Genomic DNA, 25,813 nt, shown 5'->3' with positions numbered 1-25,813 from the left:
TAATCTACAAATTGCAAAAAGTTCCAAACCAGCCAAAGTTACTTAGTGAGATCCCGTGTCAAAGCCAAACTAAAAAACAAGACAAAACCCCAAACCAAGCCAAGAACAGAAATCACAAATGAATAAAATCAACACTAAAACTTACTGTTTAATGGCAATGTATGAAATCATCCAAATACTATTTTGTGAGGCTGAGACTACAACTAGATTTTTGAATGTACATCTGAGAATATGTGTTTTATTGCACTTATTATCCTGGTGCATATGGCCATGATGTATAACTGCAGGTGTCTATGCCAGGGCACACATGGAGAGGACAGGACAATTTGTGGAGCTGGTTCTCTTCTTTTACAGTTATAAGTTCCAATGGTATTCTCTGGTTGTCAGGCTTTCATGACACGCACCTTTACCGAGTCATCCGGCGGCTCCTCAGTCTAGAGTGTCTTTTCTGCATGTACCCTTAGTCTTGATACCCAGAATGAATCGCAGTCACAGATTTCTGAACCACCTATCTGACTAGTTTGCCAGTAGAGCATTTCATTTGCAGAGTATTGCTGCATTCATGAGTTATTACATCAGAAACAAGTCCAGAACAATCACTAACCCATGTTCTCCCTAGCACAACTGACCATGTGCAGTTCTGAAAGTGAATGAGGATAAAAAGGCCCACCTTTCTAAATGCAGCCATGAGCGGAGTTATCTTGCGGTTATCTGCTGCGTCTACATCTGCACCTGCTTGCACCAGGAGCTGAACCACATCTAGGTGTCCACCATTTGCTGCTAGCCATAACGGAGTGTTCCCCTTTTTGTTACGCACATCAATATGAGCTCCCCTGGAAATGGAACACAGCACTTCTTACATGAGATAGAATGATGGGGCAGCAGTAAAAATCAACTGCTGTGAAAATTTAAAGAGGAAAAAAGTGAAGGATAAATTGTATTACAGAGAATTTCTGTTAAATTAAGTATTCATACAGTTAATGTGCTTTCCTTTTTAAAATTACTGCATAACTGAGCTCTACAAATACCACTCATTCAACACCTTGAATAAAGTGTCAAGGAGATGAGCGTAGTATCTATCATATGAGGGAATACCTACCTCAGACTATTTATTTACACCACAGAAAAAAGAACATAGCTTAGTGTCCAAGGTGGCTCGTGGCACTACGAATAACGTTAGTAACAGTTTAAGAGTAGTCAAAACCAAACTATGCAGGATGCCATGCAAAGCTGTCTACGATTTTAAGAAAGGGTTTTTCTCTATACAGTCCTGGCTATCCTGGAAGTCATCTCAGAGAGCAGCCCAGCCTCTATCTCACAGAGATCCCCCTGCCTGTCTCCCAAGAGCGGGGATTAAAGGCATGTGCCACTCACTACACACAGATGCCAAAACTGACAAACATTTTTCTGGAAAACTGGCAAACAGCTACCGTGTAACTAAAAATCTAACTGCCTGCACTCAACAGTTACTGTCAACCTAAAGCCAGAGCACTATAAGAAAGAGCAAAGCGGAGAATAAATTAGACTTTTTAACACAGTGACATTGCCCTGCAGATGGGAACACATATTCATACACAAAGAACATGCTGATAACAGACCTGCCAATGAGAAGTTCACAGAATTTATAATGCCCTTTATCTGCGGCTATGGTTAGAGCTGTGTCTCTTGAGGAGGGCACTGGAGGGGCATTCACATCAGCACCTTTATCCAAAAGAACTCGGCCCACCTCTGCATATCCACCAGAGGCCGCTTCCATCAATGGTGTGAGGCCAGTCTAGGTTTAATGGAAAATAAATAAATAAAAAAAAAAAACAATAAAAAAAAACAAACTATGGAAGAGACCAGAAACAGCCAAAATGTTAACAATCTGAGGAACAATAAGGTATAGTTTCTACATATTCATAAATTTCTGTACTGCTAATTACAATTTTAATTCTACCTAAAAATCAGTGGTATGGTGAACAGAATCTGAGTAAGATACAAGTCCATTGATGTGAATGACTCTCCATAATGTATCCTGACCTTTACAAAATCACGTTATTTTCAGCCAATAACTTATCATTAATACCTTTAAAAATGTATAACCAGGGATTTTCATGAGACTAGAAAGTAATGAAATCACAACCTCTAAAACAAACATATTTCCCTTCTTTAAAATTATTTTCTGAGATATCTTGTCACAGTAACAAAGAGCAAACAATTGATAATTCGCCCTTTTTCTTACCTTAGCCCTGTGTTCAACATTTGCTTTTCGATCAAGCAGAAGACTAACCACTTCAGTCCTTCCTTGGAAGCAGGCTAAGGTAAGGGCAGTGTTCCGGTTGGTTTCTATCTGAGCATTTATGTCAGAGCCCATGTCTAAAAGGAGCTTGACTGCAGCTGTATGCCCATTCATAGCTGCCAACATCAGTGGAGAAATGCCCAATTTGCTGCCAGTTCTAGGGGTAAAAAATATTAGAGAATAAAACGAAACAACGTTGTTTCACAGCAGAGACAGAACAATGATTTAAAAAACCTAAATATAAAATTCTTTCCATTTGTTGACACAGAGTATCCTGTAGCCTAAGCTGACCACTAACTGGTTATGGTAGCTCAAAATGACACTGAATTCCTGACTTCTTGATCCAACCTCCCAAAATGCTTTGATTACAGGAATGGATCACCCATTCAGTCTGGCAAAACTCTTGATTCTATAGGATTTAAAATTTTAATTACTTTTGTGAGCCCTTGCATCTTCCTTAAAGAACTTTTGGTAGATGGCACTAATAATAAGCTAGGGAGTGAAATCTCCACTCTATGATGATGAACCCAGTATTTACCTGTTTCAGAGTGATACTGCCCTTAGTGCCCTAGGAAACAGCTGTTGCTAATCAAATAAAACCTATCTTAAATTTTTATTTCAAATTATAATAAAGTAAACCACTAAAACAGCATTCTCCAAATATTTATAGCACAATATTCTTAATGAAGTCTCAAGCTTGCCTTGAATTGATCTCAGCTCCTGCATTTAGCAGTATTTTGATGATGTTCACATAGCCACCCGAAGCAGCCAGGCTTAGAGGTGTGTAATCAGAAACATTCCTGTGTTCTTTATTTGCACCGCGAGCTAACAACAACTCCACTACCTGGAGGGGGCAAAAAGGAAGAAATACGCTTTCTAAAGTCGTGATAATTTCAGGTGTCTTTCAGATTTTTCTGTTATATAAAGAAATGAGAAAGTTCACTCTTACAACCTCAGATAATAACAGAATTATAGAGAGCTCTCAGGCTTAAAAAAAAATCAGAAGTATATGCTCACAGAGAAGACTCACACTCCCAAGTTTGGTAGACCATTCAGAAACGAATATTTTTGTTATTTTTATAGGAATAAAAAATTACACCAGATTCATCTTACATACACACGTGAATGCATTAAAAATTTAAAACTTCTAAGTACTACTCTTTTTGGACACAGGTTACTACTACCTACATAAACCAGGCTGATAATGGACTAAGATCTGACAGCCTCCTAGGCCTGAGCACTGGAACTGATGGCAACGAGTATGGTGGTTTTGTTGTTGTTGTTGTTAAGCAAACAGAAGACTTGAAAATTGTTTTCCATATATTGGCAACCTAAATAACCTTAATACATTATTCTGTGCACGTGAGCACAGCACTAATTCTTAACTACTAATAGTTATCTTGGACGTATAATTCTGTAAGATGCTGTCGGAATGATTTCATCAACAATGCAAGAGTTAGGGCTAACTACTGCTGGGTCTCTGATTGCCAAATGTTGAGTATTAAGAGCTTTTTGGCATTCAGAGATATATATGTTAAAAACCATTTGTTTAGATAAACATTTCATTTTTCTGGGTTTTTCTTTTATTACATTTATTAATCAGCAGTGTGTGGGAAATCAGACTATCAGGCTGTGGCAAGTCGCTTTGTATGCTGGTCTATCTGTTGGCCTATTGTGCAATACTTTAATGACCCCCATGACTATATAGGCCAAGCTTACCTCAATCCTCCTACCTTTGCCTCCCAGGTCCAGGGGTTACAAGCATGAGCCAGTAACAGGCATGAAACACATCTGTTTTAAGTATTTTTTCTTTTATTGGATTTTTATTTACATTTTAAATGTTATCCCCGTTCCTGGTTTCCCCTCTAGAAACCCCTATCCAATCTCCTCCCCCTGCTCCTATGAGGGTGCTCCCCACCCACCCACCCCTCCAACCTCCCTGCCCTTGTTTTAAATAAGTGTTCTATAGTACCTATCACATAATAAAGTAAATGTGTGCAGATTAATTTTTCTAAATATCATTATGTAAAGGCAATAAACAATGTTCTTATGATTTTATATTGATTTTCCAGATTGTATAGGCGACTAGAACTTTTCTTGGCTTGGTTATGTTCTGAGGAGCCTTAAATATGCTAGTGCATCACGTTTACTAAGAAGTCCACCTCCAGCTCACCTGTTCTGTGACCCATAAAAGTATGTCTTACTGTTTTTATAAATCAAGAAAATTAATTTACATTTCTTTGATTCAAAACTAAAATATTTGTCAGTATGTGAAAGAAGTAGTACTTAAAGCTAAATCATGAGTATGACTTATAAAAGATTTAAGTGCAAAACCTCCTACCATTACATTTCTATCTGGAATTGACAGGAATCTAATGACAGGAATCTCATGTGAAGATTTTAATAAGATTTAATAGCAACAGCCCTCATAGGCTCAACACTGAATACTAGGTCCTAAAGGAGTAGTGCAACTTGAGAGGGATTGGGTGGTGTGGCCTTTACTGGATGAAGTGTGTCACTGAAGTTGAAGAAGCCTACACCAAACCCTGAGTGTCTCTCTTCCTGTGGCCTGGTGGAGCTGCAGAAATGAGTCCCACATCTTCAAATGCTGCCACGCCCTCTGCCATGACCATAATGGACTTCCGAAACTACCAAGGGAGCCCACGACTAAATGTCTTCTTTGATAAGAGCTGCTGTAGTCTCCTCACAGCATTAGTACACTAAGACAATGGTTTTTGGTTTTTTAGTTTTGTTGGGTTTTTTTTTTTCTTTCTTTCTTTTTTCTTCTTTTTTTTTTTAATGTGCACTGTCTCCATGGACGGACTGGAGCTCTCTATGAAGACCAAGTTGATCATAAGTCTGAATTTGCCTGCCTCTACTTACAGAGCACTATCACACATGTTCCTAATTTTCACACATGTTCCTAATTTTCAATTTTCTTCACCTTCTTCATACAATTGTGCCATTTTGGCTGTATTTCCTACTCTTTTGGATAGAAATTATAACATTTCTTTGAATTTAAAATTGTTTGATTTGTATTATTGTGTGCTGTGTGTGAGCAAAATGTGGGAGCATGTACGGCAAAGAGCACGTGGAAATCAAGGAAAACTTGAGAAAGGCTCCCTCCTCCCACCTGGAGAGCTGGAGTTGTCAGGCTTGTTCAACAAGCTGGACGGGAAATTACATGGATGACAGAACAATTTCTAGACCTAACACTGGAAAGTTGTGAATCCAAAAAGATAGTATAATTGGCATATTTAGCCTATATCCCCTATACAATATATGACTTTTCTCAGAATATTGCATTAACTGGTAATATCCAATAATTATATCCTGCTAATATCCAATCATTTCAACAAATCAAACAGGCAAATATTCTCCTATATGGAAAGCAAATATGTGAATACATTTTTGCTAAACAAAAAAGATACACGAAAGGAAAGTTACCTCCTGTCTGCCCCCAGAACAAGCCAAGGACAGTGGTGTGTCCTTGGTTCTTTCTGATTGGGCTTCAATGTCTGCACCATTGTCCAGCAATATCTCTACAACACCAACATGACCAGCTGTAGCAGCCAAGATGAGCGGAGTAAAACCTGAGGGGGAAAATGATCTTCTTACTAGTGTTAAACAAAACAACAGTAGCAACTCTTTTCCAATACAGCTAAGCAACAATATTGGAGCTGCTGATAAACACGTATTTTCTATAAAGGGTTACCTTTCTTGTCCCGGTGCTCAATACTGGCTCCTCTTTCTAGCAGTGTCTGCACCAGTTCCTCATGGCCACCTGCACAGGCAAGTGTCAGTGCGGTATCATGGTTACTCTCCGTCTGTTTTTAAAAAAACAAAACAAAACATCAGTTTAGTTTATCTGAGTAACTTTCCAGCATTAACGATAAACACACGGATATTTATGCACCACTCTGTCCCATCAGGACATCAAAATCTGTGGCCCATATTAGACTGGAAGGCACTGTGGGCCTGCCTCGAGTACTAGCATTTATAAATGCCTGCTGTCAAGCTAGGCTTGCATGAAGCATCTGGGTGTATGTGGCTTACTACCAACTCTGTTACCAATGAGTAGCCAAACTACAGTCTGTTTTTCCGCTTCCTTTTTTGAAGGGTGGTGGTTTTGAAACTTCATAGCTCAGATCTGTCTCAGCTGAGGATGACTTTGAACTCGTTTTCGTTGCCATCACCACTGGAGTGCTGAAATTACAAGTCTTTTCCACATGCTAGTTTCAGTGACCTTTCTAGTACAAATCCTACTAAAACTTTATTACTTTACTATTTTTAAATAACTTTAAATTATTGAGATGGATCATCACTCTCCAGCAGGCTGGCTTTGAACTCGTATCATCCCTTCTTTCAGCCTCTGCCTCTTTACTGTTAGGATTTATAGACATGTGTCACCCCATACCTGGCCTAAAATTTATACTTATATATATGCTATACATGCACACTCACTCACACCTTCACATACAAACAAACTAGTTGAGATATAGGTAGGTAGGTAGTTCAAAACAGTGATTCAAAAAGACAAAATAGGTAGAAATGCAAACGTGGCCCAGAGTCTGAAGAGGAACAGGACTACAGAGAATGAATGCTCTGAAGATCAGGAGAGAACTCCTCTGATGTCTTCAGTTGATTTTCATTAGCCTGTGTGCACGAGCAAAGTATCAGAAGAAAGAAAGTGCACCAGAAACGATCAGGTATAACATCGAACAAGGGACCAAATACTAGCTAGAGCAGAAGACCTTACAACATACAAGATGTAGAATCCTCTGTACAGAGACCAAGTCCGGTTGTTTTGACAACCCCTCCCCCGCCAAGCTGAAAAGCCTTCATCCCAGAGCTTGGGAGGCAGAGGCGAAGGCAGAGCCAGACCAGTCATCTGTAAGGCAAGTTCCACAAAGAAACTTTGCCGGGAAAAACAAAACACAGTTTTTTTCAAGTAACCTCACCACAGATAAAGTCCCTAAATTCTTTATGTGAAACACTGTATTTTGAAAAAGGAAGACTGTGATCGTGCTACTAACTTGTGGAGTAATGTGTGACTAATGTGGCTAGTGGAGGACTAACAGATTCACAGCCCTTTTGTGTCTTTCTGAGACAGGGTCTCACTCACACGTGAATGCTGGGGTTCAGGTGAATGCCACTGCACCTGGACTGGAGACAGGGCCTCAGTCTATAGCTGTCTGGCATGCGTGGAATACTCTACATGACCCAGGCTGGCCTCAAACTCAGAAAGCTGCCTGCCTTGATTTGCAAAGAATCTTTAACTTAATTAATCAGTCTGACTAAAACACTGGAAAATGTTTTAGGTAGTCTGGAAAGATAAACATGTGATTTCCACTAAATGGTTGGATTTAAATATAAATATAAGTTTATCAAAAGAAATCCATATATAAAATTGCGAAGTACGACAGCTGACAAACTGGGTAGGAGAAGCCTCTGTAATGGGGTCCTTCAATACGAAAACCATTCTCAGGTAATAAACTATGTTTTGTAATCCTTTAAAGTAAGTCATATGTATATGGCTTTGAGACAGGGTCTCTATGTAGTCCTCTCTATGTAGTCCTTGGAACTCTCTATGTAGACTGTGTGAGTCTTGAACTTACAGAGATCTGTCTGCCTCTGCCCCCTAAGTTATCATGGTGGGTTTTCTTTGGGGGACTGGTGTTACTCTGAAGACTTGGCCGACTCCTTATGTAGACCACAGAAATCCACTTGCTCCCTGTCTCACTGTGTAGCTGAAGCTGGCCTGAACTCACAATCCCACGTGACCCCCAGGAGTAGAGTCACGATCAGGTGCAGCGGTGTCAGGCCAGCTTCATTTCCTCTTGGAGGATGCATATATTCTATTGCCATACTGTTTGCTTTGGAGAGGCTCTCGCCTAAGTTCTACCTGTGCCTGCCTCCTAAACACTGGGATTCAAACACTTGGTGACCATGAAACTCTTAGAAAACTAATGAACTTATGCTATGTTTTCATTCCCTTTTTTGTTCAGCAAACATCAGTGGAATGTTCAATGAATAGCAACAGCTGTAAAAAGTCACATATTCAAAGACTATTACTAATACAGACTTAGATAAAATATTTATGTTCTTCTACACTAATATTTACATAAGAAGCCATACTATATAACTGTATACCTGTAAATGTCAAATTCCATTACAAAAAAAACCTAAAAACAAGACAAAAATTGTAATTGATCAAGAGTCAAGCACTGAGAAAAGCCTACTAGTCAGTCCGTGATGGAGGGGAGCCGCAGCAACTGCTCTGCAGAGGCTGCAGAGACAGAGCACTGACTGCAGAGACCGGGGATGGCCGCAAAGGAGAGCCGCGCCGGCTACAGCAATGGAGAAGGACATGAAAGCTCAACGAGCCACGGTTCTGGGCTGCAGTGTATGCTGAAGCATAAAAAAGGACGGTCTCATTTCACAGAAAAGGAAACAAAGTCAGATAAAGCAACTTTCTAATGGCCACTGTAACTGCTAAAGATGAGCTTTTAAAGACCAAGAAGGACGTTCTATATAGCAAGCTGAATCAGACACTCTGAAAGTATTCTGAGACAGTTAAAATACCTGTCCTTTCCTGCCCACTGCTAACCATATGCAACCTACAGACAGCTTTAGGTATGAGGCGCAAACATTCTTTTAGAGTAATTTATAACAGTAATGTCCTACTTGAGTGCACAAAAATATACAAAATATGAAAAAACAAGCATAAAAAAAGGTGATCAGTAAAACATATTTCCTTATCATAAAACATATATTTAACTAATTAATTTTAAGCGTCATTTTCAAAGTGCTGTCTTCCATGTTAGACTGACAAAGTAAATATAGGAGCCCACAGGATCTTGTCAATGACTATACAGAGTAATTTAAGTAAAAGCTATTAAAAAAATACCTTGAACTATTTAAAGAAATAAAAAAGGATATTTAAAGCTGAGTAAGGAGAGCTTTTAAACTCTTTAGGGAATTAGTCAGTTACAGGAGGTAGGAGGCTCACTCCAGTTTTTTCATCAATAATTTATAGGAACTAATGTTTGAAGATAACATGAGAACTTCAGATTGAAATTACCTTGCTTTATAATCCATTAATAAAAACTGGAATATTAACAATGATTTTCAGTACAATAGAGTGTCTGAGAGGTAAAGTACAGAAAGAATCTTTTACGGCAGACTTAACATCACATACTGGCCACACAGTTACTTTATTACTTTATCAAGTACCCAAGGTAAAATCTCAAACAGAGGGAGAAGGGGAGGGGGGAAAAGGAAAGGAAGAAAAACAACGTTGTGCTTGTGTGCATGTACACGTATAAAGAACCAGGCACGGTAGCAGCTCTCAGCAATTCAGGATAGGTATGGTTTGGTGAATGTTCTAGTTGAGGCCAGCCTGGTCTATACAGTGAGTTCTGGACAGCTAATGAATGACACACAGTGAGAAACTCAAAAACAGTAAAGCAGAGAAGCACCTTTATAAATTATTTACATGACTAGCTGATAGAACCATACCCATGACTTAATTCAAAGGGGTATAAAACATGAGAGTATTGTAGGAAAAAACCTTCAACTAGCTAATGTTATACAGGTTGAAAAGAATTTAGTATGGGAAGCAAACTTATTCCTAAACTAATTACACTCAAAAGCAAAAGGCACCGAAAGAGCTAAATATTTTAAATACCTGCAAATAGAGAATCTTCTCAATTTCAAGTGTTTGATTCTCTGTACAGACAGATTATGTGTAAGTTTAACTAACATTTAAGGTATCAGATGAATAAGAAAAATGGACAAATTTAAGCTTAATTTTAATGAACTGCTTTTCTAAGCACAATCATATGAAGCGGGACAGAATGCACGTCATTTTCCTTTGAGACTGTATCATTAGACTGTAGGCTGCCCTCAGACCTTCCTGTGTGTGCGGAAGAGGCTGGGTGTGAGCTTTCCCAGACCTGAGTCAGAGGCAGCTGAGATACTCTGCAAGAGCAGCAAATGCTTTTAAACCAGAGCCGTCTCTCCAACTGATACATCTGTAAGTGAATCTGCTGTTTTGTTTTGTTTTGTTTTGCTTTGTGACAGAGTGAGTCTGCTTAATACATGCCAGGCTAGTTAGCCTCCAACACCCAATCCCCCAGCCTCAGACTTAGGCAATTGAAGAATAAGACAGTGTCACATACAGTTGTGTTTTACTTCCTTAGGAGTTGGGGGAGGGACTACTGACTCCATAACATTCTAAACTCTAGGCTGACCTACAACTTGAGATGATCCTCACCCTTCCAAGTGTAAGGATTGCAGGCATGAGGCTGTTTTACTCAATAATTCACACCCAGCTATAGTTTAAGTCTTCATGTTAAGCAAGTTAAGTTACTTAATAGGTTATGTAACCCAGGCTAGCTATGTATGCACCAATGGATGACATTCAAGCTTTGATTTTCCTGACACGGCTTGTGAGCTGGAACAGGAACCCCAGGACTCTTTGCATGCTACGGCAGTACTCTACCAACTGGGTCATACTCTTAGCCCACACCTACACCTCTGAAGAGATATTGATGGATGGAAATAACGAAGACTACATTTTTTAAATTTAAGTTTTCTAACTTGAGAAAGGTCCATAGCAGTTCATACAAACAAAGAGTAATCAATTCGGGGGGCCGAAGTCCAATCTCCAAATTTTATTTACAACTTCATAAAACCTTTTGCCCAGTTTGTGCCATGGCTCAAATACAGGAATTGCACCTCTGAATACTTCAGAATAGCAGTAGACGGAAAAAGAACATCTCTCTCATTTGAGAGTGCTCGGTTTCACAGTGGCTCCTCAGTCTGGTAGTAGTCAGTGTTTTATTTGTGTGTTCAAGCACAGTTTGGTTATACAAATCAAACTATTTACATCAAAGCTGATGGAATTTTTATCTAGCATCAAATATTTTTAGAGATTTCATTTTTTTTAAAAAGAATTTTACACTTTTATTGAAGTACCTCCCTTGACGAAATTTTTAAATCAACTTCAATAACTAAGTGAGGAAGAAGGTAAAATCATTATTTTACCTGTTCTATTTGATATGTAGACAAGCACAAATATCAAACTTAAGTCATGTTAGGTAAAAATGCAACAAGTTTTTAAAAGCCTTGATATAGAAACCAAATAGGGATTTTAAAAACCAACCAACCAACCTACCCATTTATTTATTCATGTAACGTATGTGTGTTCTGCCTACATATATGTGCACCACATAACTGCCTGGTACCCTCAGGGGCACTAGAAGGGGGCACTAGATCACCAAAAACTTGAGTTAAGGAAGGCTGTCAACCACCATGGAAATGCTGGAAACCATAACAGTAGGACCCCTGTAAGAACAACAGGTAATCCTAACTGCTGAGCTCAAGTTCCCAAACATGGATATTTTAAGGACCCATAGTCAGATCACTTTTTGTTAGTTTTTAGGTTTTTCAAGGGTTTCTCTGTTTTAGTCTTGGCTATCCTGGAACTCGCTCTGGAAACCTAGCCGTCCTTGGACTCAGGTATCGTTGAGTGCCTGGACTAAAGGTGTGTGCCAGTACCTACCACTGCCTGGCAGCCGTCAGTCAAATCTTTATAGATAAACCAAAGTACATTTCAATTTACATGGCTGTTGGTTAAGCAGTAAAATTATTTCATCATTAATAACTTAATATATTCAGTAAAATCAGTTGTGCTTGGACACACATTACATTTGAAGATGTTTGGAAAACAAGAACTTAACGTTGCATTAAGGGCCCCTACACAGTATCTTAGTTTCCTAAAAATCAGCACACACTTCTGGTCAAATGCAATAGTCTCAAGATCAAAAGGACAAGGGGAATAATGAATATTCAATGCCAGGTTTTACTGAATTCTACTATTTGATCAATAATATAAATGCACATGGCTTTTGCAATTTTAAAAGGGACTAAGCAGCATGAATGGTATCTCACTGAGTGCAATGGTGCACACTTGTAATTCTCCCTAACCAGAAGACAAACCCAGAAGGTCATGAATTCGGGCAAGCTAGGTCAAGACTCACAGCTGCTTCGCCCTCCAAGCAAACACCCAAAGTGCAGAGCCTCCTTCCCAGATAGTAAAGTAAGTGGCCTGGTCTGAGGATAAGAGAGAGGTTCTGAGTCAGTGCACCTGCTGCTCTTGCAGACAACCTAGCTCCTTCCCCAGCACCCACATGGCAGCTCATGGCTGGCTGTTTCAGGACATTCTTCTGGCTTCCATAGAGACCAACATGCTTGTGGAACAGAGAAAAACATGCAGGTCAAATACGTGCACATAAAACAAACAAGAAAGGCGTGAGATAGTAGTGCACACTTAAGAATCTCAGCATTAGGAGTGCAAAGACAGGCAGTTCTGAGTTTCAGGCTAGCCTGGTCTATACAGTAAAACCCTGTCTAAGAATAAATTAACAAACCCATACATAAAAAGTACATGGTTTTAATGGTATATACATACACTCCTTGAAATTCAAATTATAAAAAGATGGTTTTAAGTTTTAACAGCATATACTTCACCCCAGGGACTCATCAAAATAATACAAATATAAACCCCAAACATTTTCTTTACCTTTCTCTAAAGGATTTTTCTTTTTCTTTTCTTTTTTGGCCTGCATACGTATCTATGAGGGTACCAGGTCCCCTGAAACTGGAGTTATACACAGTTGTGAGCTGCCATGCAGGTGCTGGGAATTGAACCAGGATCCTCAGTGCTTTTAACCAGTGAGCCATCTCTCCAGCCCCGTAACTTTACCACTTTCTTTTAACAGTTTCTCCTAACATACTTCTTAGCATTTTAATGTAATCTTACTTCATTGATTTGTTCTGAGACAAGGTCCTCTTGTAGTCCAAGACATCCTCAGAATTACGATGTAGCTGAAAAGGAACTCTGTATGTACTCCCTGCCTCTATCTCTTAGGCACTCAGACTATAGGCTTGTGGCACCGGGACTGCCATCTTTTGGCCATTGTCGAGATAAAAACAAGCTAAATTTGCCAACTCCATCTTGCCCTGAGACATCACACTCAACTTACAAATATATAAGAGTTGTGTGTGTGTGTGTACTCCCGCAGGCATGTACACATGGCATAGTACAAGGGTAGGTAACAAGGGTAGGTGGGTTTATTCTCCTACAATGTGGATTACTGTAATCAAACTGAGGCTATTAGGCTTGATGGAAAGCATTAAGGAGTCTTGCAATGCACAGTCAATTAAATCTTATCTATTTAGTGAGACAGGGTCTTACTATGAAGCCCTAACAGGCCTCAAACTCATCTAGAAATCCACCTGCCTCCATCTCCTTAGGGCTAGAAATCAACTAATTTTTTTAATGGAACAGCTTTTATTTAATAGAGCCTTTCTTTATTTAATAGAGCCTTTCTAAACCTAACAGTTCTCTTTTTTCACCTCGTATATATTGTTTCAGATAATCTATAAAGAAAGTGTTTCTGTCCCCTCAATAGAATCTCAGTTAAAATTACATAAATTCAAAATATTTCCTCATTACCATATGTAATTCCACCAAAAGTTTTAAAAGCGGTATATAGCCAGGCGTGATGATTCATGTCTAATTCCAGCATTCAGGAGGCTTAAGGAAGATTGTTGGGAGACCAGCCTAGGCTATACAGACACCCTGTCTCAAGGGGGAAAAGTTTAATAATACAAGTAATAACATATAGAAACATAAAGTTGACTAATCACCTTTTGCTGAGGCTAGACTGAACCCAGGACTTTACGTACTTCTCCACCGATGTAGTCTCAGCCCCAGCCGCTTCTTTTATAAACACCTCATCATCACCTCTTTAAGAAGCATTCACCAATCCTAACTCTCGTTGTATTGAGACAGGGTGTGATGTAAACCAGAGTAGCTTCAACTAATTATACAACTAAGGATGACCTTGAACTCTTGATCCTCTTTATGAAACTTCCCAAGGGCTGGGATCACAGTTCTGGTTTCATTTTAATCTTGCATAAGTTACTTTGCTTATATCCTAATCTTTTTAAAACTAAAAGTTTTAGCTTGCCAGACCTGGCACTGACTTTGAAGGTCTGGGCTGGCCTTGAACTCACGCAATATACTGATTATCCCTCTAAATGCTAGGATTAGGTGTGAGCCACCATGTCTGGCTTGATAGATTAATTGTATCTGGAGTCTCTGACAACGCAGACTTGATGCGTACGATCACTAAGGCGGTGATGTGATTCCAGTGAACCAATCTCTCCTGAGGGCGGAGCTTACCTGTGCATCAATGTCAATGGCAGGGTAGATAGGTAGCATGGCTGAAGGAGAGATGATGGGACTTGGAGTTGGAGTCTGAGGCTGGGAAACAGAAGCAGCGATACTGTGGGTAGGAGTGTTTGACATTGCAGATGCTCTTCCACTGACTGCTGTTGAACAAAATAACTGCACTTAATAAGGAGGAAACACTGTTAGCAAGATGTATTTAAAAGTATTAAATAGTTTTTGAAACAAAATGTCTCTAAGATGCTATTATAATATTAATAACTAATTTTCTGATGGTTTCTGATTGGAGAAGAGCCCCAAATTAGAATGTATATTGAGTAATCCACTTTCCATAAAATCCACCTGAAATACAAATTCTCTTTTAATGAAAGTAACCAAAAAATATTAATTCAAAATAATCCTGAAAACAAAAATTTTATGTACTAAAATTACATAGAAAAGGAATAAATGATAGAATGAAAGGGGGAAAGGTGATTTTTTTTAACTTGCCAACTTCACACCTTATATTTTGGAGCAAATAAAAGTTACTTCACTTTTAGGATGTAAGATTCTCAAAGTAAAACTATTCAAAACACTATATATACTAACGACAACAGGGTGATAGTAACTTTGAAACCCTGTTGTGACAGTTCTCTCGACTATAAAAGTTTGATATCCTCACACAGATACAAATTTTCTTACATTAAGAATTACTCTGAGAGGAATAAAGTGTCTCACAATCAATCTGGCAATCGCACTGACAGGACAAAATAAAGGCTAGAAATAAATCTATTTTACACAATCAATCATCCTCCCAGTGTGGATTGTGATGTCTCTATGTAGGAAATCTGCTGCAATCTTAGTTCACCCACCAGATGGTTTAAATAATGGCCAGGTAGGTCTGTACTTGAGGTGGGAGAATACTAAAGACAGAAGCAAAGGACAGGCTGAAAACTGGCTTAAGGGACTTTATTCTCCAGATAACTCAATTCTGAAGTTAAATGTGCGAACATCTTCTCTTCCCCCACAGTAAGAATGCTGCTGCAATACTATTAGTTTGGACGGGAATCTCTGAATAAGAGTGTAAATGTGTGTTTCCCAAGTATTGTCGGCTACAGACAGAAAACAATTATGATTCACAGCTGAATCTGAAACCAGGCAAAAAGAACTTATCTTGCCACGAATAATACTGGAATTGATCTTTCAACAGTTATAAACATGACTATCCATTAAGAAATCTACTTAACACAAAATCCTTAGGTCAGGCACAAACATACACTGTACATTATAGCAACACACACTCTATGATCGTACATTTTTAGTCCACTTAAATAAAGGTCAAAAGAAAAACAAAGAACAAAAAACCAAACATAACACTTTAATCATTAGGAACCAGACCGAGAGAAGGGGGCATGTATGACTGATTATCTAACGACTCTGTTCAGTATTGTCTTATTCACTGTCAATCTTGCAATACTGATCTGAATCTACCTCAAGTCCGCTAGGATTACAGGCGTGAGCCACCACACAGAGTAAAGGATCAAATAATTTCACTGAAATTTTTTTACCCTATACATGAATTTCAGACTCATATAAAATCTACAGCTCTTAAGATAGATTACATGTTTCTTTTGGATAGGCTGTTAAAAACAGAAATGACTAAAGATGACCTTTAACTTCCACTGTTGCTGCCTCCACCGCCCAAGTACCAAGTTGACAGAACTGCACCATTACAACTAGTTTTACTGCACACTGGGGACCAAACCCTGGGTTATGTGGACGCTGTGTAAGCTGCATCCTCAGCCTTCACTGACTTTTTATTCTATGATTTTTTTAAATGGGTTAAAAGATTTGCAAATTAATCCACATTCCAACAGGAATACTGTATTTTAAAGAACATAATCAAACTACTTTTAATGTTTCAAATTAGTTCTTTTGATCTTCTCATCTAGAGTTGAGAAGAAAAATGAGAGTGCCTCTAAACTGCTTTATCAGGAGTAAGCGCCTGCTCACCACTCCACCAAGTACTACATAGTTAAAAGGAAAAGAGACACCTACAGAGCTAAAGGAATTCTAGTGTTAATCATTTTTCCCGGTTTTTTTCTTTATATTTTAAAATTCAATTTAGAGAACGAAAACCACATGCTCGAGAAGTTAAAAGCAGGATTGGGAAAGTATAGAGACAAAACAAAAGCACATAGTAAGGGGAGTTAACCAAGTGCCTAGTTTTGATTTGGTGAATATGAAGAATAAGGAAGGTTGAATGAAGACTTAGCCAGCTAAGTACGGGGAAGAAAGAGAGATCCCTACGAGAAAGCTCACAAACGAGACCTAAGGAATATGGGAGACAGTGCTGAGGGAAGATCAAATGAGGCTGCAGTGCACAAAAAGCAACGTAAGATGTGAAAACAATCCTTAGTGAACAAGTCTGATCAGAGTTGTTGCTCACACTATGAGAATTCAGAAAAGGGGTGTGTAGAAGAGTACACAGAGGTGAGTGCACAGCATGTGAATATGAATGAGCTACTAAGTAGGAATTGATCTGCAGGCAGACAGTGAGATTATCTTTAATTCTGTTCTTTCTCCACTAGGCACTTCTCTTTACCCACACAGAAGAGCATGATACAACTGTAGCCTTTTTAGAAAATAGCAAATTTGTCATAACCCTAAAAAAAAAGAACAAAACAAAAAAACCCCAAAAACTTATGTTTAAAAAAAAAAAAAAACTTTTATAAAGGAAAAAACCTTGAACACACAGACAGAAATTTTAAATTTTAAATGAATCAATAGAAAATGCTGCTTTACAAACATCTGATAATTATCAGAATTAATATTAAAACTTTTACAACAGCAATTGTTGACAACTATGCCCATGTACATCAGGTAAACTCCGATATCACATTAAAAACAAATTTCCAACAGTCATTGGTATAGAACAACCAAGTCTTCATTTCATCAGTAACACTTAACTCTAAAATCCTGTGGTAACCTGAGATAATAAAGAATTACAATCTAACTTAATGATCTAACTTAATTTTGGATTTAGAGCTTCTATGCACTGCCATGCAAGTCAAGGTTTATTAGATATCTAATCATAACTAGCTAGAGGTGACTAATGGGACTTCAAGTTTTTGACAATCTTATACTCATGAGTATTAAGACTGTTACAACAGTTATTATTACTCATTACAAGCAATCTTTCTGGTGTAGTTTATTTTACTCTTAAAATTAACAGATGTTTATACTAGATATTGCTAAGAAAATTTTTAAAAAATACTAGTAATAAAATTTTTAAAAAATATTGGGAAACTATGAGAGTTTTTGAAATGCACGATCTTCATTACTTGGTTTCTCAGTTTGTTAAGGTGATCTTAACCTGAACATCTAAATACTACACAGCATACTTTCTTTCAAGAAACAAACTTAATGTATGACTCCATCATAATAAATGTTTCTCAGAGAAGTTTAAAAGTAGAAATATTAAATAATAAGTAAAAATAAATGAATTTTTAAAAATGGGAAGATATCAGAAGAAACTTATCAAAATTCAACAGCTATTTACTATTTATTCCTCCATTCCTTACCAAGTTTCCTTCCTGATAAAGAAAAATTATTTCACTTAACAGAGCATCCTTATGACCTAAAACCCTATGAAATCTTATTTTACTCTGTTAAACAATTTTACAAAATTAGTCCCAAATAAGCAGTATTAACACTCTTGAGTTGCAGTCCTTGTTAAAATAGAGTAAGATCTCACTGGCTACACATTTAAAAACACCAGTCATTTACCATCCTGTTAGGGGAACACACCTTCCCATAATACAGTCAGAAACACACTATACATTAACATTCACAAGGGATAAAAATTACTGACATACAGTAGAATCAGACTCTACTTGGTTGATACTTTATTAAAATGTTGTCAAAGTGTTTGTTTTGATTGTTGTTTGCTTGTTTTTAAATAGCAACCATGAAGCTTGGTACATTAGTAGATACGTTTTGATTTTTTTTTCAATCACAAATAGACTTCCTAATATGCCCTACTACCTTTGTACCTCAACTTTTATCAATTTCCATTTTATTGGTGTGAATACAGAGGCAAAAATGCCAAAATTCAACCTCAGTCTTCTGAACTCAAAGTGGAAAAACAAAACCAAAAGTAAAAAACCAAGACTCAACCCACTACTGAAAAACAGATTCCCAGCCTACTGAGTAAGAGATTCGTTCATTTAGTGTGAACTAATCTTTAGTCTGACCTGTAGCCATCTGAGAACTATTTAACATGGTTTTTCTAAAGACACAATGGGTCGAGTCCAAAAATAGTTCTCAAGTTGAGTAATGGTTTAAAAAAAAAAAAAAGAAAAAGAAAGAAAGAAAAAAAAAATGCTGGCACACTCTTACTCGCCTTAAGCAAATCATATTTGATACCTGCTCATAACAATATAAACCCACCTGCCATGATGTCATCCAGCGTGTCATTGAGGGTCTGAGCAGGGCTGGCTACCATTAACCCTTGTTGTGTTTCAGTGAGAATTCCTTGCCCCAGCCCTGCCAACTGTGCTTGGCCCAGTACTGGCTGTCCAACTATCACTCCTTGAAGTTCTGTAAGATTTGCGATGGACCCTGGAGGCAAGGGACCCGCTGCCAGAGGCAAAGCTTGAGGCATCGCCAGAGGCTGGATTGGTGCAAAACCCATCTGAGCAGCAGTCTGCTGGGGCTCATCTTTAAGCAAAACAGGATCCACTTGCTGTAACCGTGCATAGTCTCCCTCAGGAAGCGGCTCTCCAACCCCAACAGAAGTAAGGAGTCCCAGATGCTGGCAAGACTGCTGCTGCTGCTGCTGCTGCTGCTGTTGCTGTTGCTGCTGCTGCTGCTGCTGCTGCTGCTGCTGCTGCTGCTGCTGCTGCTGCTGCTGCTGCAGCTGAATCCGCTGGGCTTTAACTTCTAGATACTGTTTTTTAAGCTGCTGCTGAGTTTTCAGTTGTAGCTCTCGCTCTACTTTCTGCAGTTCCTCCAGAATCTTTTGTTTCTTCTGAATTTGTTCCTCCCTCGTTTTGTTCAGCTCCTCGATCTTCTCCTTGGTGAGTTGGTCGGCATGAGCCAGCTCCAAGGACTGCAGCTGTGCATTTTTTTCTATGGCTTCTTTTATCCTCTGTTCCAGTTCTGTTAACTTTCCCTGAGCCTCTTCTACAATGCTCTCTGGAGACTGATTGGTGATGTAACCCTGTACATCCTGGCTGTTTGCTGGCAAATGGCTGTTGGACTTTTGTTTAGAAGCAGCTGTGTGAAAAAGAAACCCCCTCAGAAGTGCACATGAATGGCATCCTCATTACAGAGTTACTGTTGGGAGGGTTAGTGCCAACAGTTATGCACCAAGCTATCATATCCATGAAGGTGAAATGTACTGTTAAGGAGTTAAACACAAGTCCACCTTCTCTATCATCAATACAGAATGTTTGTATTTTATGTGCATAGAGTAACATCTGGAAGTAAAGTTCAGAATTTTATAAATACCACCAGGCTAAAATTAGACAAAAGAGGGATGTAAACTGTGACACCTAAGTGGTGCAGGTCACATAAGTCTAAGGCTACGTGTAGTATTTCATATGGTCAGAATGTAAAAACTCATCATGAGAGCAGAAAAATGATTTTCCGCACTTAATAAAACATCTGTTCCTTTTATAAACACACACACATACACACAAAGAGAGCCCAAACCACTGAGATGTACCAAGAAATTAAAATCCAACTAAAATATATGTCTTCGTTGGGACCTACCATCTTTAAGACTGGCCAAGGAAAGAGAGAGAAACTCACATGTTCACACAGCTACCTAGCCAATCGAGAACTGGGATTGAGCTTCCCCGGAAGAAAAGATGCTGGACTATCCCATCCTCTGCTATCATCTGACAGCCAGGAAAACAGACCGGTCTGGCTAACAGGTTTAGAACCAATCGAAAAGAATGCCAAGACAGTAGGCTGTGGTGGTGACTGAAAAGAGCTGCTGGGAATACATAGCATGCTTGTTGGTAAAAGAATACAAGTAGCCAAAACCAAGATGCAAAAAAATAAAAAATAAAAAAAATTACACTCTCTTCATGTAAAACTTTTAAAAAGAAAAACTGATTCAAACTGGTAGTTGGGGATATAATTAAGAACAGGCATGATATGATATACACAAGTCAAAAAAAATGGACCGTGGAATTCTAAGATATAATGAATGTATCTTACATATCTTTGAATATTAGCTGAGGGAAAAAAGTGTCCAAGATATAAACCTATGCTAAACCAGTTCTCTAAATTGAACTTTAATAGTTACCAACTTCTTAATCTTTATTGCTCATGTCACTACAGAGTCGGGTTGAGTTAAGAGTCGGAATTCCATCAAAAAGAGCCATCTGAACCTCTTCTGAGTTTCTCTTAGCACCTATTTCCCCTCCCAGAAACTTGTTTTTACTCATTGGTTTAAAACAAACAACAAACAAAAAACATTAAATGATACCAACTTAGAAATTTGCTCGTTGGTGAAAATAATGTTTGAGGGCTAGTTTTGATTTTCTTACTTTCACCTGTAAAACGTAACTGACTCCAACATAGTAATCGCATTGCTGGTAAAGAGTAAGGCTGGTTTCTCTTTCATTTTCACCTGGACACGTAAGAAATAATCTTTAGAAGTATAACTGACCTTTATTCCTAACGGGAAGAGTAGCAGCAACGTTGGCAGGTGGCTTGTCAGGCTCCTGAGGTGGGACAACCATGGGCAGTGCTTGAACTGGTACTCGAGGTGCCTGAGGAGATCCACAGTCATTCTTTAGCATATAAGCCACCACCATGCTGCTGACGCACAGCTGCCAAGCATACTTAATATGCCATTTCAGACTGTATGAACTGAAACGTACAGCACTATGCCAAACGTACATTTGCCTTGGCGTAATAATACGGAGGACTTAAAAAAACGATCGAGTTTAAATGGAAAATATTTATTGAAATGCTAAAGGAATTACAAGGTGCTTTAGTTTTGAATCTTACCCTATTTAAATCGTGGGATGGGGGAGTTAGCTGAGTGACGTCTGGTGGAGGGGCTGCAAGTAGATTATTAGGATAGTCTAAAAGATAGCAAACAACACTTGTGTGGCCACCTTTCGCTGCTTCTATCAACATGGTTGAGCCATCCTAAAAGAATGAATACAGAAGGGAAGTAAGCACACAGAAGAAAGCCACTGGGTCTCAGGTACCTAATACATACTTCATTTTCTATTAACACCAAATAGCTTCACACTCAGAAAGTCACCACAGGTGTGACTTAACTCGCGGTGCTTTATGCTGTTCGAGACCCCCCTGACCGCTTGAGTGCCTACTTTTAAACGGTGAGTAGGGTCCGCCCCATGTGCCAGAAGTAGCTCCACCACTGCCAAGTGACCGCCCGCACACGCCAGCGACAGCACAGTGTGGTCGTTATTAGCCGTGGTTCGGTTCACGTTTGCTCCTAAGACAAAGATGGAAAACAAAACACAGTAGTGGGAAGATAAACTGTAAGCTCTATCCTTTTCAATGTATATGTAGATGTATGTGCCCATATGAGACTAAGAGCCCCGTGTGCTCACAGATGCCCTTGGTACCCACTGCAGCTAGAGTTCCGGGTGGCTGGGAGCAGCTGTCTGCTGTGGGTGCGGGAAAGTGAACAGCCAGTGCTCTTACCCACGGATCCGGCTCTTCAGCACCAGATACACACACACGCACACGTGTGTGCGTGCGTGTGTGTGTGTGTGTGTGTGTGTGTGTGTGTGTGTATTTATTATAGCATGGTTTTAATCAGGCCAGCTCAAAGAAGTTGATGATTTTCTCTTTCTAGCATGTAGGTGCCAAGCCTAGTTAGGCAGAAAATATACTTCCCCAATGATATCTACTGACTCACTCTATTGGCTGATGATTATGGAAAAATGTAATAATCATAAAGACTAAAGAAAATGGTTCAGTGGAGCCTCATGTACTCATTACCCAGTTCCATTGATTATAAATAGCCTCTTGTGTTTCGAAAACTTTATTTTCTCTCCTATACAGAATTATTCTAAAGTAAATGCCATGAAAAAAGGATATATTTCTCTTATAAATATTTTAATATGGGCAAGATAATACAAGGTTGTATTATACCAAAGACAATTACCATATTTAAAAAGTAAAATACAGAGACAGAAAAAAATGGCTCACTCAATGGTTAAGAATACTTGAAACTCTTCTGGGGAACCCAAGTTTGCTTCCCAGCACCCACACCTGGCTGCTCACCTGTACCTCACACCCTGTTCTGGCAGCTGTGGGCACTGCACTCATGAACATAAACCACTTAATTAAGACAAACACTGTCTTCTATGGGCTAAATACATAAAAACTTACAAGGAATTTAAAGATCTAGTAATGCTTTTCCCCCATCTTTCTGTATTAGAGAAACAAACAGATAAGCTCTCCCCTCAGTTTTCAGGGTCTGGTTACAGAGAGTGCGTTTGAGCACAGCAAAAGCTCTCTCCAAACCTGGTCTCCAAAAACATGGAGCTATTTGGTACCATAGTAGTTCCCAGCGATCTTATATTCTGACAAGTTTATCCCACTGCGTGAGCTGTAACAACCAGACCCTGTTCAGCCTTCCGGTGCCTGTGCCTCAGCGTATGTACATGATACTTCCGGAGTATGAGCGTACCTTTGCTAATTAAGAACTGAACTGTGCAAACATGACCAGCTCTTGCAGCTTTCATTAAAGGAGTTCTCCCACCTTCTGATTCATGTTCCTGTTTTAAAACAAAACCATAAAAACCAAAACTAAACAGCTGTGTAACCAATGGGCACAGTCAACTGTTCTTTTCATAAAACCAAAGAGAAAGTGGACTTACTGTTGAACATAGATGTGTGTGTATATCACAAACTAAGAAGAATATCTGCTGTAATAATTTGAAGCTACAGTAGGTGACTACGCACACCAGTTATCCTAGGTACCAGAAGTAGATGGTCGACCTAGTTCCCTTTTTTAACCACTACATACCTCAGGTATGCACAGGACAGTGAAACTCCTCCTTTAGTCACCTGAATGATCAGATTATAATCTCTGCAAACACACATCACTTTTTAAAAGTCTCATGTAGCAAAGGCTATCCTAAAAACTCCCTGAGGAACTGAGGTTCCGTTTATATTCCTAAGTGCTCCTGTGAGACTAGCTCTTCCCCACACAAAGGTACCTGACACCTTCTAGGCTCTCCGACTACTCTGACAATGTTTTTCCAATTATGCATCTCTTTTTTCACATTTCAGGCCTCTCTTTGCAAACGCCATCCAGTAACACTCACAGATAACTACTTACACCTTTGACCTTCCTTACTTCCTGTGCATTCCTGATGACACTGCTTAACAGCCTGCACTGAATGCATGGTGCAGTATACTATACCTTCCTAAGGAATTTATGCATAGAAATACTTATGTCTCAACACTTCATGATGTTTAAAATACAGGGAATTTCCCCCAACCTACGAAGAAACGCTAAGCCGCATGTGCCTTAAATGAACAGCTAAGGGAGATGCATCTGTTGTGCCTTAAATGAACAGCTAAGGGAGATGCATCTGTAAGGCCACCCCCACAGGAAACTGCTCTCTGTAAACAGAGGTGCGACTAGTGACCTGGGAACACTGCAGAGACAAGAGCAAAGACTACTGTGGACAACAGTCAGGCAAAAGACAAGAGCAAAAGCCTGACTCTGTAAACTAAAATCATAACAAGGAAAAAGCTAGCAAAGTTAGGAGAAATTTGGATTTCTTGGCTTTGTTTGATGAGACAGGATCTTACCATGGAGACAGTGAACTCAGGTAGCCTCTCTGGCCTTAAACTTTTAGGTATCTGAGTACACAGGCATGTGCTACAATGCCTTAACTCTTGTCTCAATTTTACAGATAAAGATTTAAGTGTCAAAGCTTACCAGATCTGCACCTGCCTGGAGTAGGACGTCTGCTACATCTGTGTGGCCATTTTCACAGGCGTATGTTAAAGCTGTGTCCCCCGTCGCTGTCGTTGCATGAACATTAGCTCCTGCAACAGCCAGAAATGATTACTGACAGCCATTTTTAAAAATGAACATAAACCTATTTTTGCATGATAGCCCACAGCTCCTAAGTCAGCCAGAATACCCATTTCCATGTCTAGAATAAGCACACTGGCAACTTCTTTAATAGAGGGTGTGGGGGAAATCTGCAAGAAATGGCTCAGAAGGGAATACCACTTAGTGCCACACCTGACCACCAAAGTTTGGTCCCCAAGACTACATGGAGGAAAGAAAGAGCTAACTCCCCCAAGTTGTCCTCTACCTCTTAACATATGCACAGTGAGTGGCATGTCTACTACAAACAAACGAAGTGATGTGTGTGTGTGTGTGGGGGGGGGGGGGACAACGGATAAAAGTACTTCAGGTTAAAATTAGAAGTATTTCCTATGACAAGTAAATTACTCAGAACATACACAAAGCACATCCTATCTTATCTCTTTGAAACATATTCTGTGTACCATTTACAACATAAAAAAATACTTGGATGCTGTAATACTTATTTACATCATACAATATATTCCCAAATGCAAAAATAGCATACCTGCAGCTAGTAAGTATTTAACTAACTCCAAGTGACCCTCCTGAGCAGCTTCCATCAAGGGCGTGGAACACCCTAGCTCTATATCAGCTCCAGCCTTAATCAGAAAGTCCGCCACTTCCAGAAAGCCTCCACAGCAAGCCAGGGTCAAGGCAGTTTCTTGAGTTTCTTCTGTCTGTGCATTGATATTTGCTCCTAAAATAAAGACTGTACTTAAAGGAAGTTCATACATTTACTCAGATACAAACAAAACATCACTGTTTCCTAATGAACCCCACCTGAGAGGAACAGAGATATCTATTCCCTACTCTTGGCAGTAAAAAAATAAAGTCAAAAAGTACATTCATTGAGTCTTTATTTGAAATATTTGTTTAAAAAGATGCCAATACTGACTAAAAGGAGTCATAACATTACCCAGTCCCCTCATATAAAGAGACAAAATAGATAGATACTGTATCAACTATAGTATCAATCAGTTACAGTAGCTAACATTAAGACATTACTATTTACTGGTCAATAGTCGAAGTACAGATTGCTAAGGTACATTTTTTTTAACAAAAATTTTTTTTTAACGAAATTTGAATTTAGAGGAGGGGCAGTGTTGGAGATGAACCCAGGCCTGCCATGTTAGGCAGCTGTGTGCTGCTGGGTGGAGACCAAGCCCAAGGCCTTGAG

General features: G+C 39.1%; 1 protein-coding gene across 10 annotated transcripts in view; it reads right to left on the bottom strand.

Moving 5' to 3' along the window:
• Ankrd17 (ankyrin repeat domain 17) overlaps positions 1-25,813 on the bottom strand; it is a 138,639-nt gene that overhangs the window by 33,261 nt on the left and 79,565 nt on the right. For 3 of the 10 annotated variants that reach the window (XM_063272901.1, NM_001401338.1, XM_006250766.5), the window contains exons 9-22: positions 25,142-25,333; positions 24,478-24,587; positions 23,215-23,302; positions 21,881-22,008; positions 21,552-21,695; positions 21,208-21,310; positions 18,975-19,802; positions 14,538-14,686; positions 5,997-6,108; positions 5,729-5,874; positions 2,983-3,125; positions 2,225-2,438; positions 1,599-1,774; positions 671-833 (exon numbers count right to left, since the gene is read on the bottom strand). In XM_063272901.1, the coding sequence (XP_063128971.1) occupies positions 671-833; positions 1,599-1,774; positions 2,225-2,438; positions 2,983-3,125; positions 5,729-5,874; positions 5,997-6,108; positions 14,538-14,686; positions 18,975-19,802; positions 21,208-21,310; positions 21,552-21,695; positions 21,881-22,008; positions 23,215-23,302; positions 24,478-24,587; positions 25,142-25,333 (2,696 nt within the window). The remainder of the gene's footprint in view (positions 1-670; positions 834-1,598; positions 1,775-2,224; positions 2,439-2,982; positions 3,126-5,728; positions 5,875-5,996; positions 6,109-14,537; positions 14,687-18,974; positions 19,803-21,207; positions 21,311-21,551; positions 21,696-21,880; positions 22,009-23,214; positions 23,303-24,477; positions 24,588-25,141; positions 25,334-25,813) is intronic. The other 7 variants (XM_017599098.3, XM_008770011.4, NM_001105999.2 and 4 more) reach the window with 3 other exon arrangements.

This window comes from Rattus norvegicus, chromosome 14 (assembly GCF_036323735.1).
Source record: "Rattus norvegicus strain BN/NHsdMcwi chromosome 14, GRCr8, whole genome shotgun sequence".
Lineage (NCBI taxonomy): Eukaryota > Metazoa > Chordata > Mammalia > Rodentia > Muridae > Rattus > Rattus norvegicus.
The sequence above is the reverse complement of the archived record's forward strand: the minus strand, read 5'-3'. Positions and strand labels throughout refer to the sequence as shown.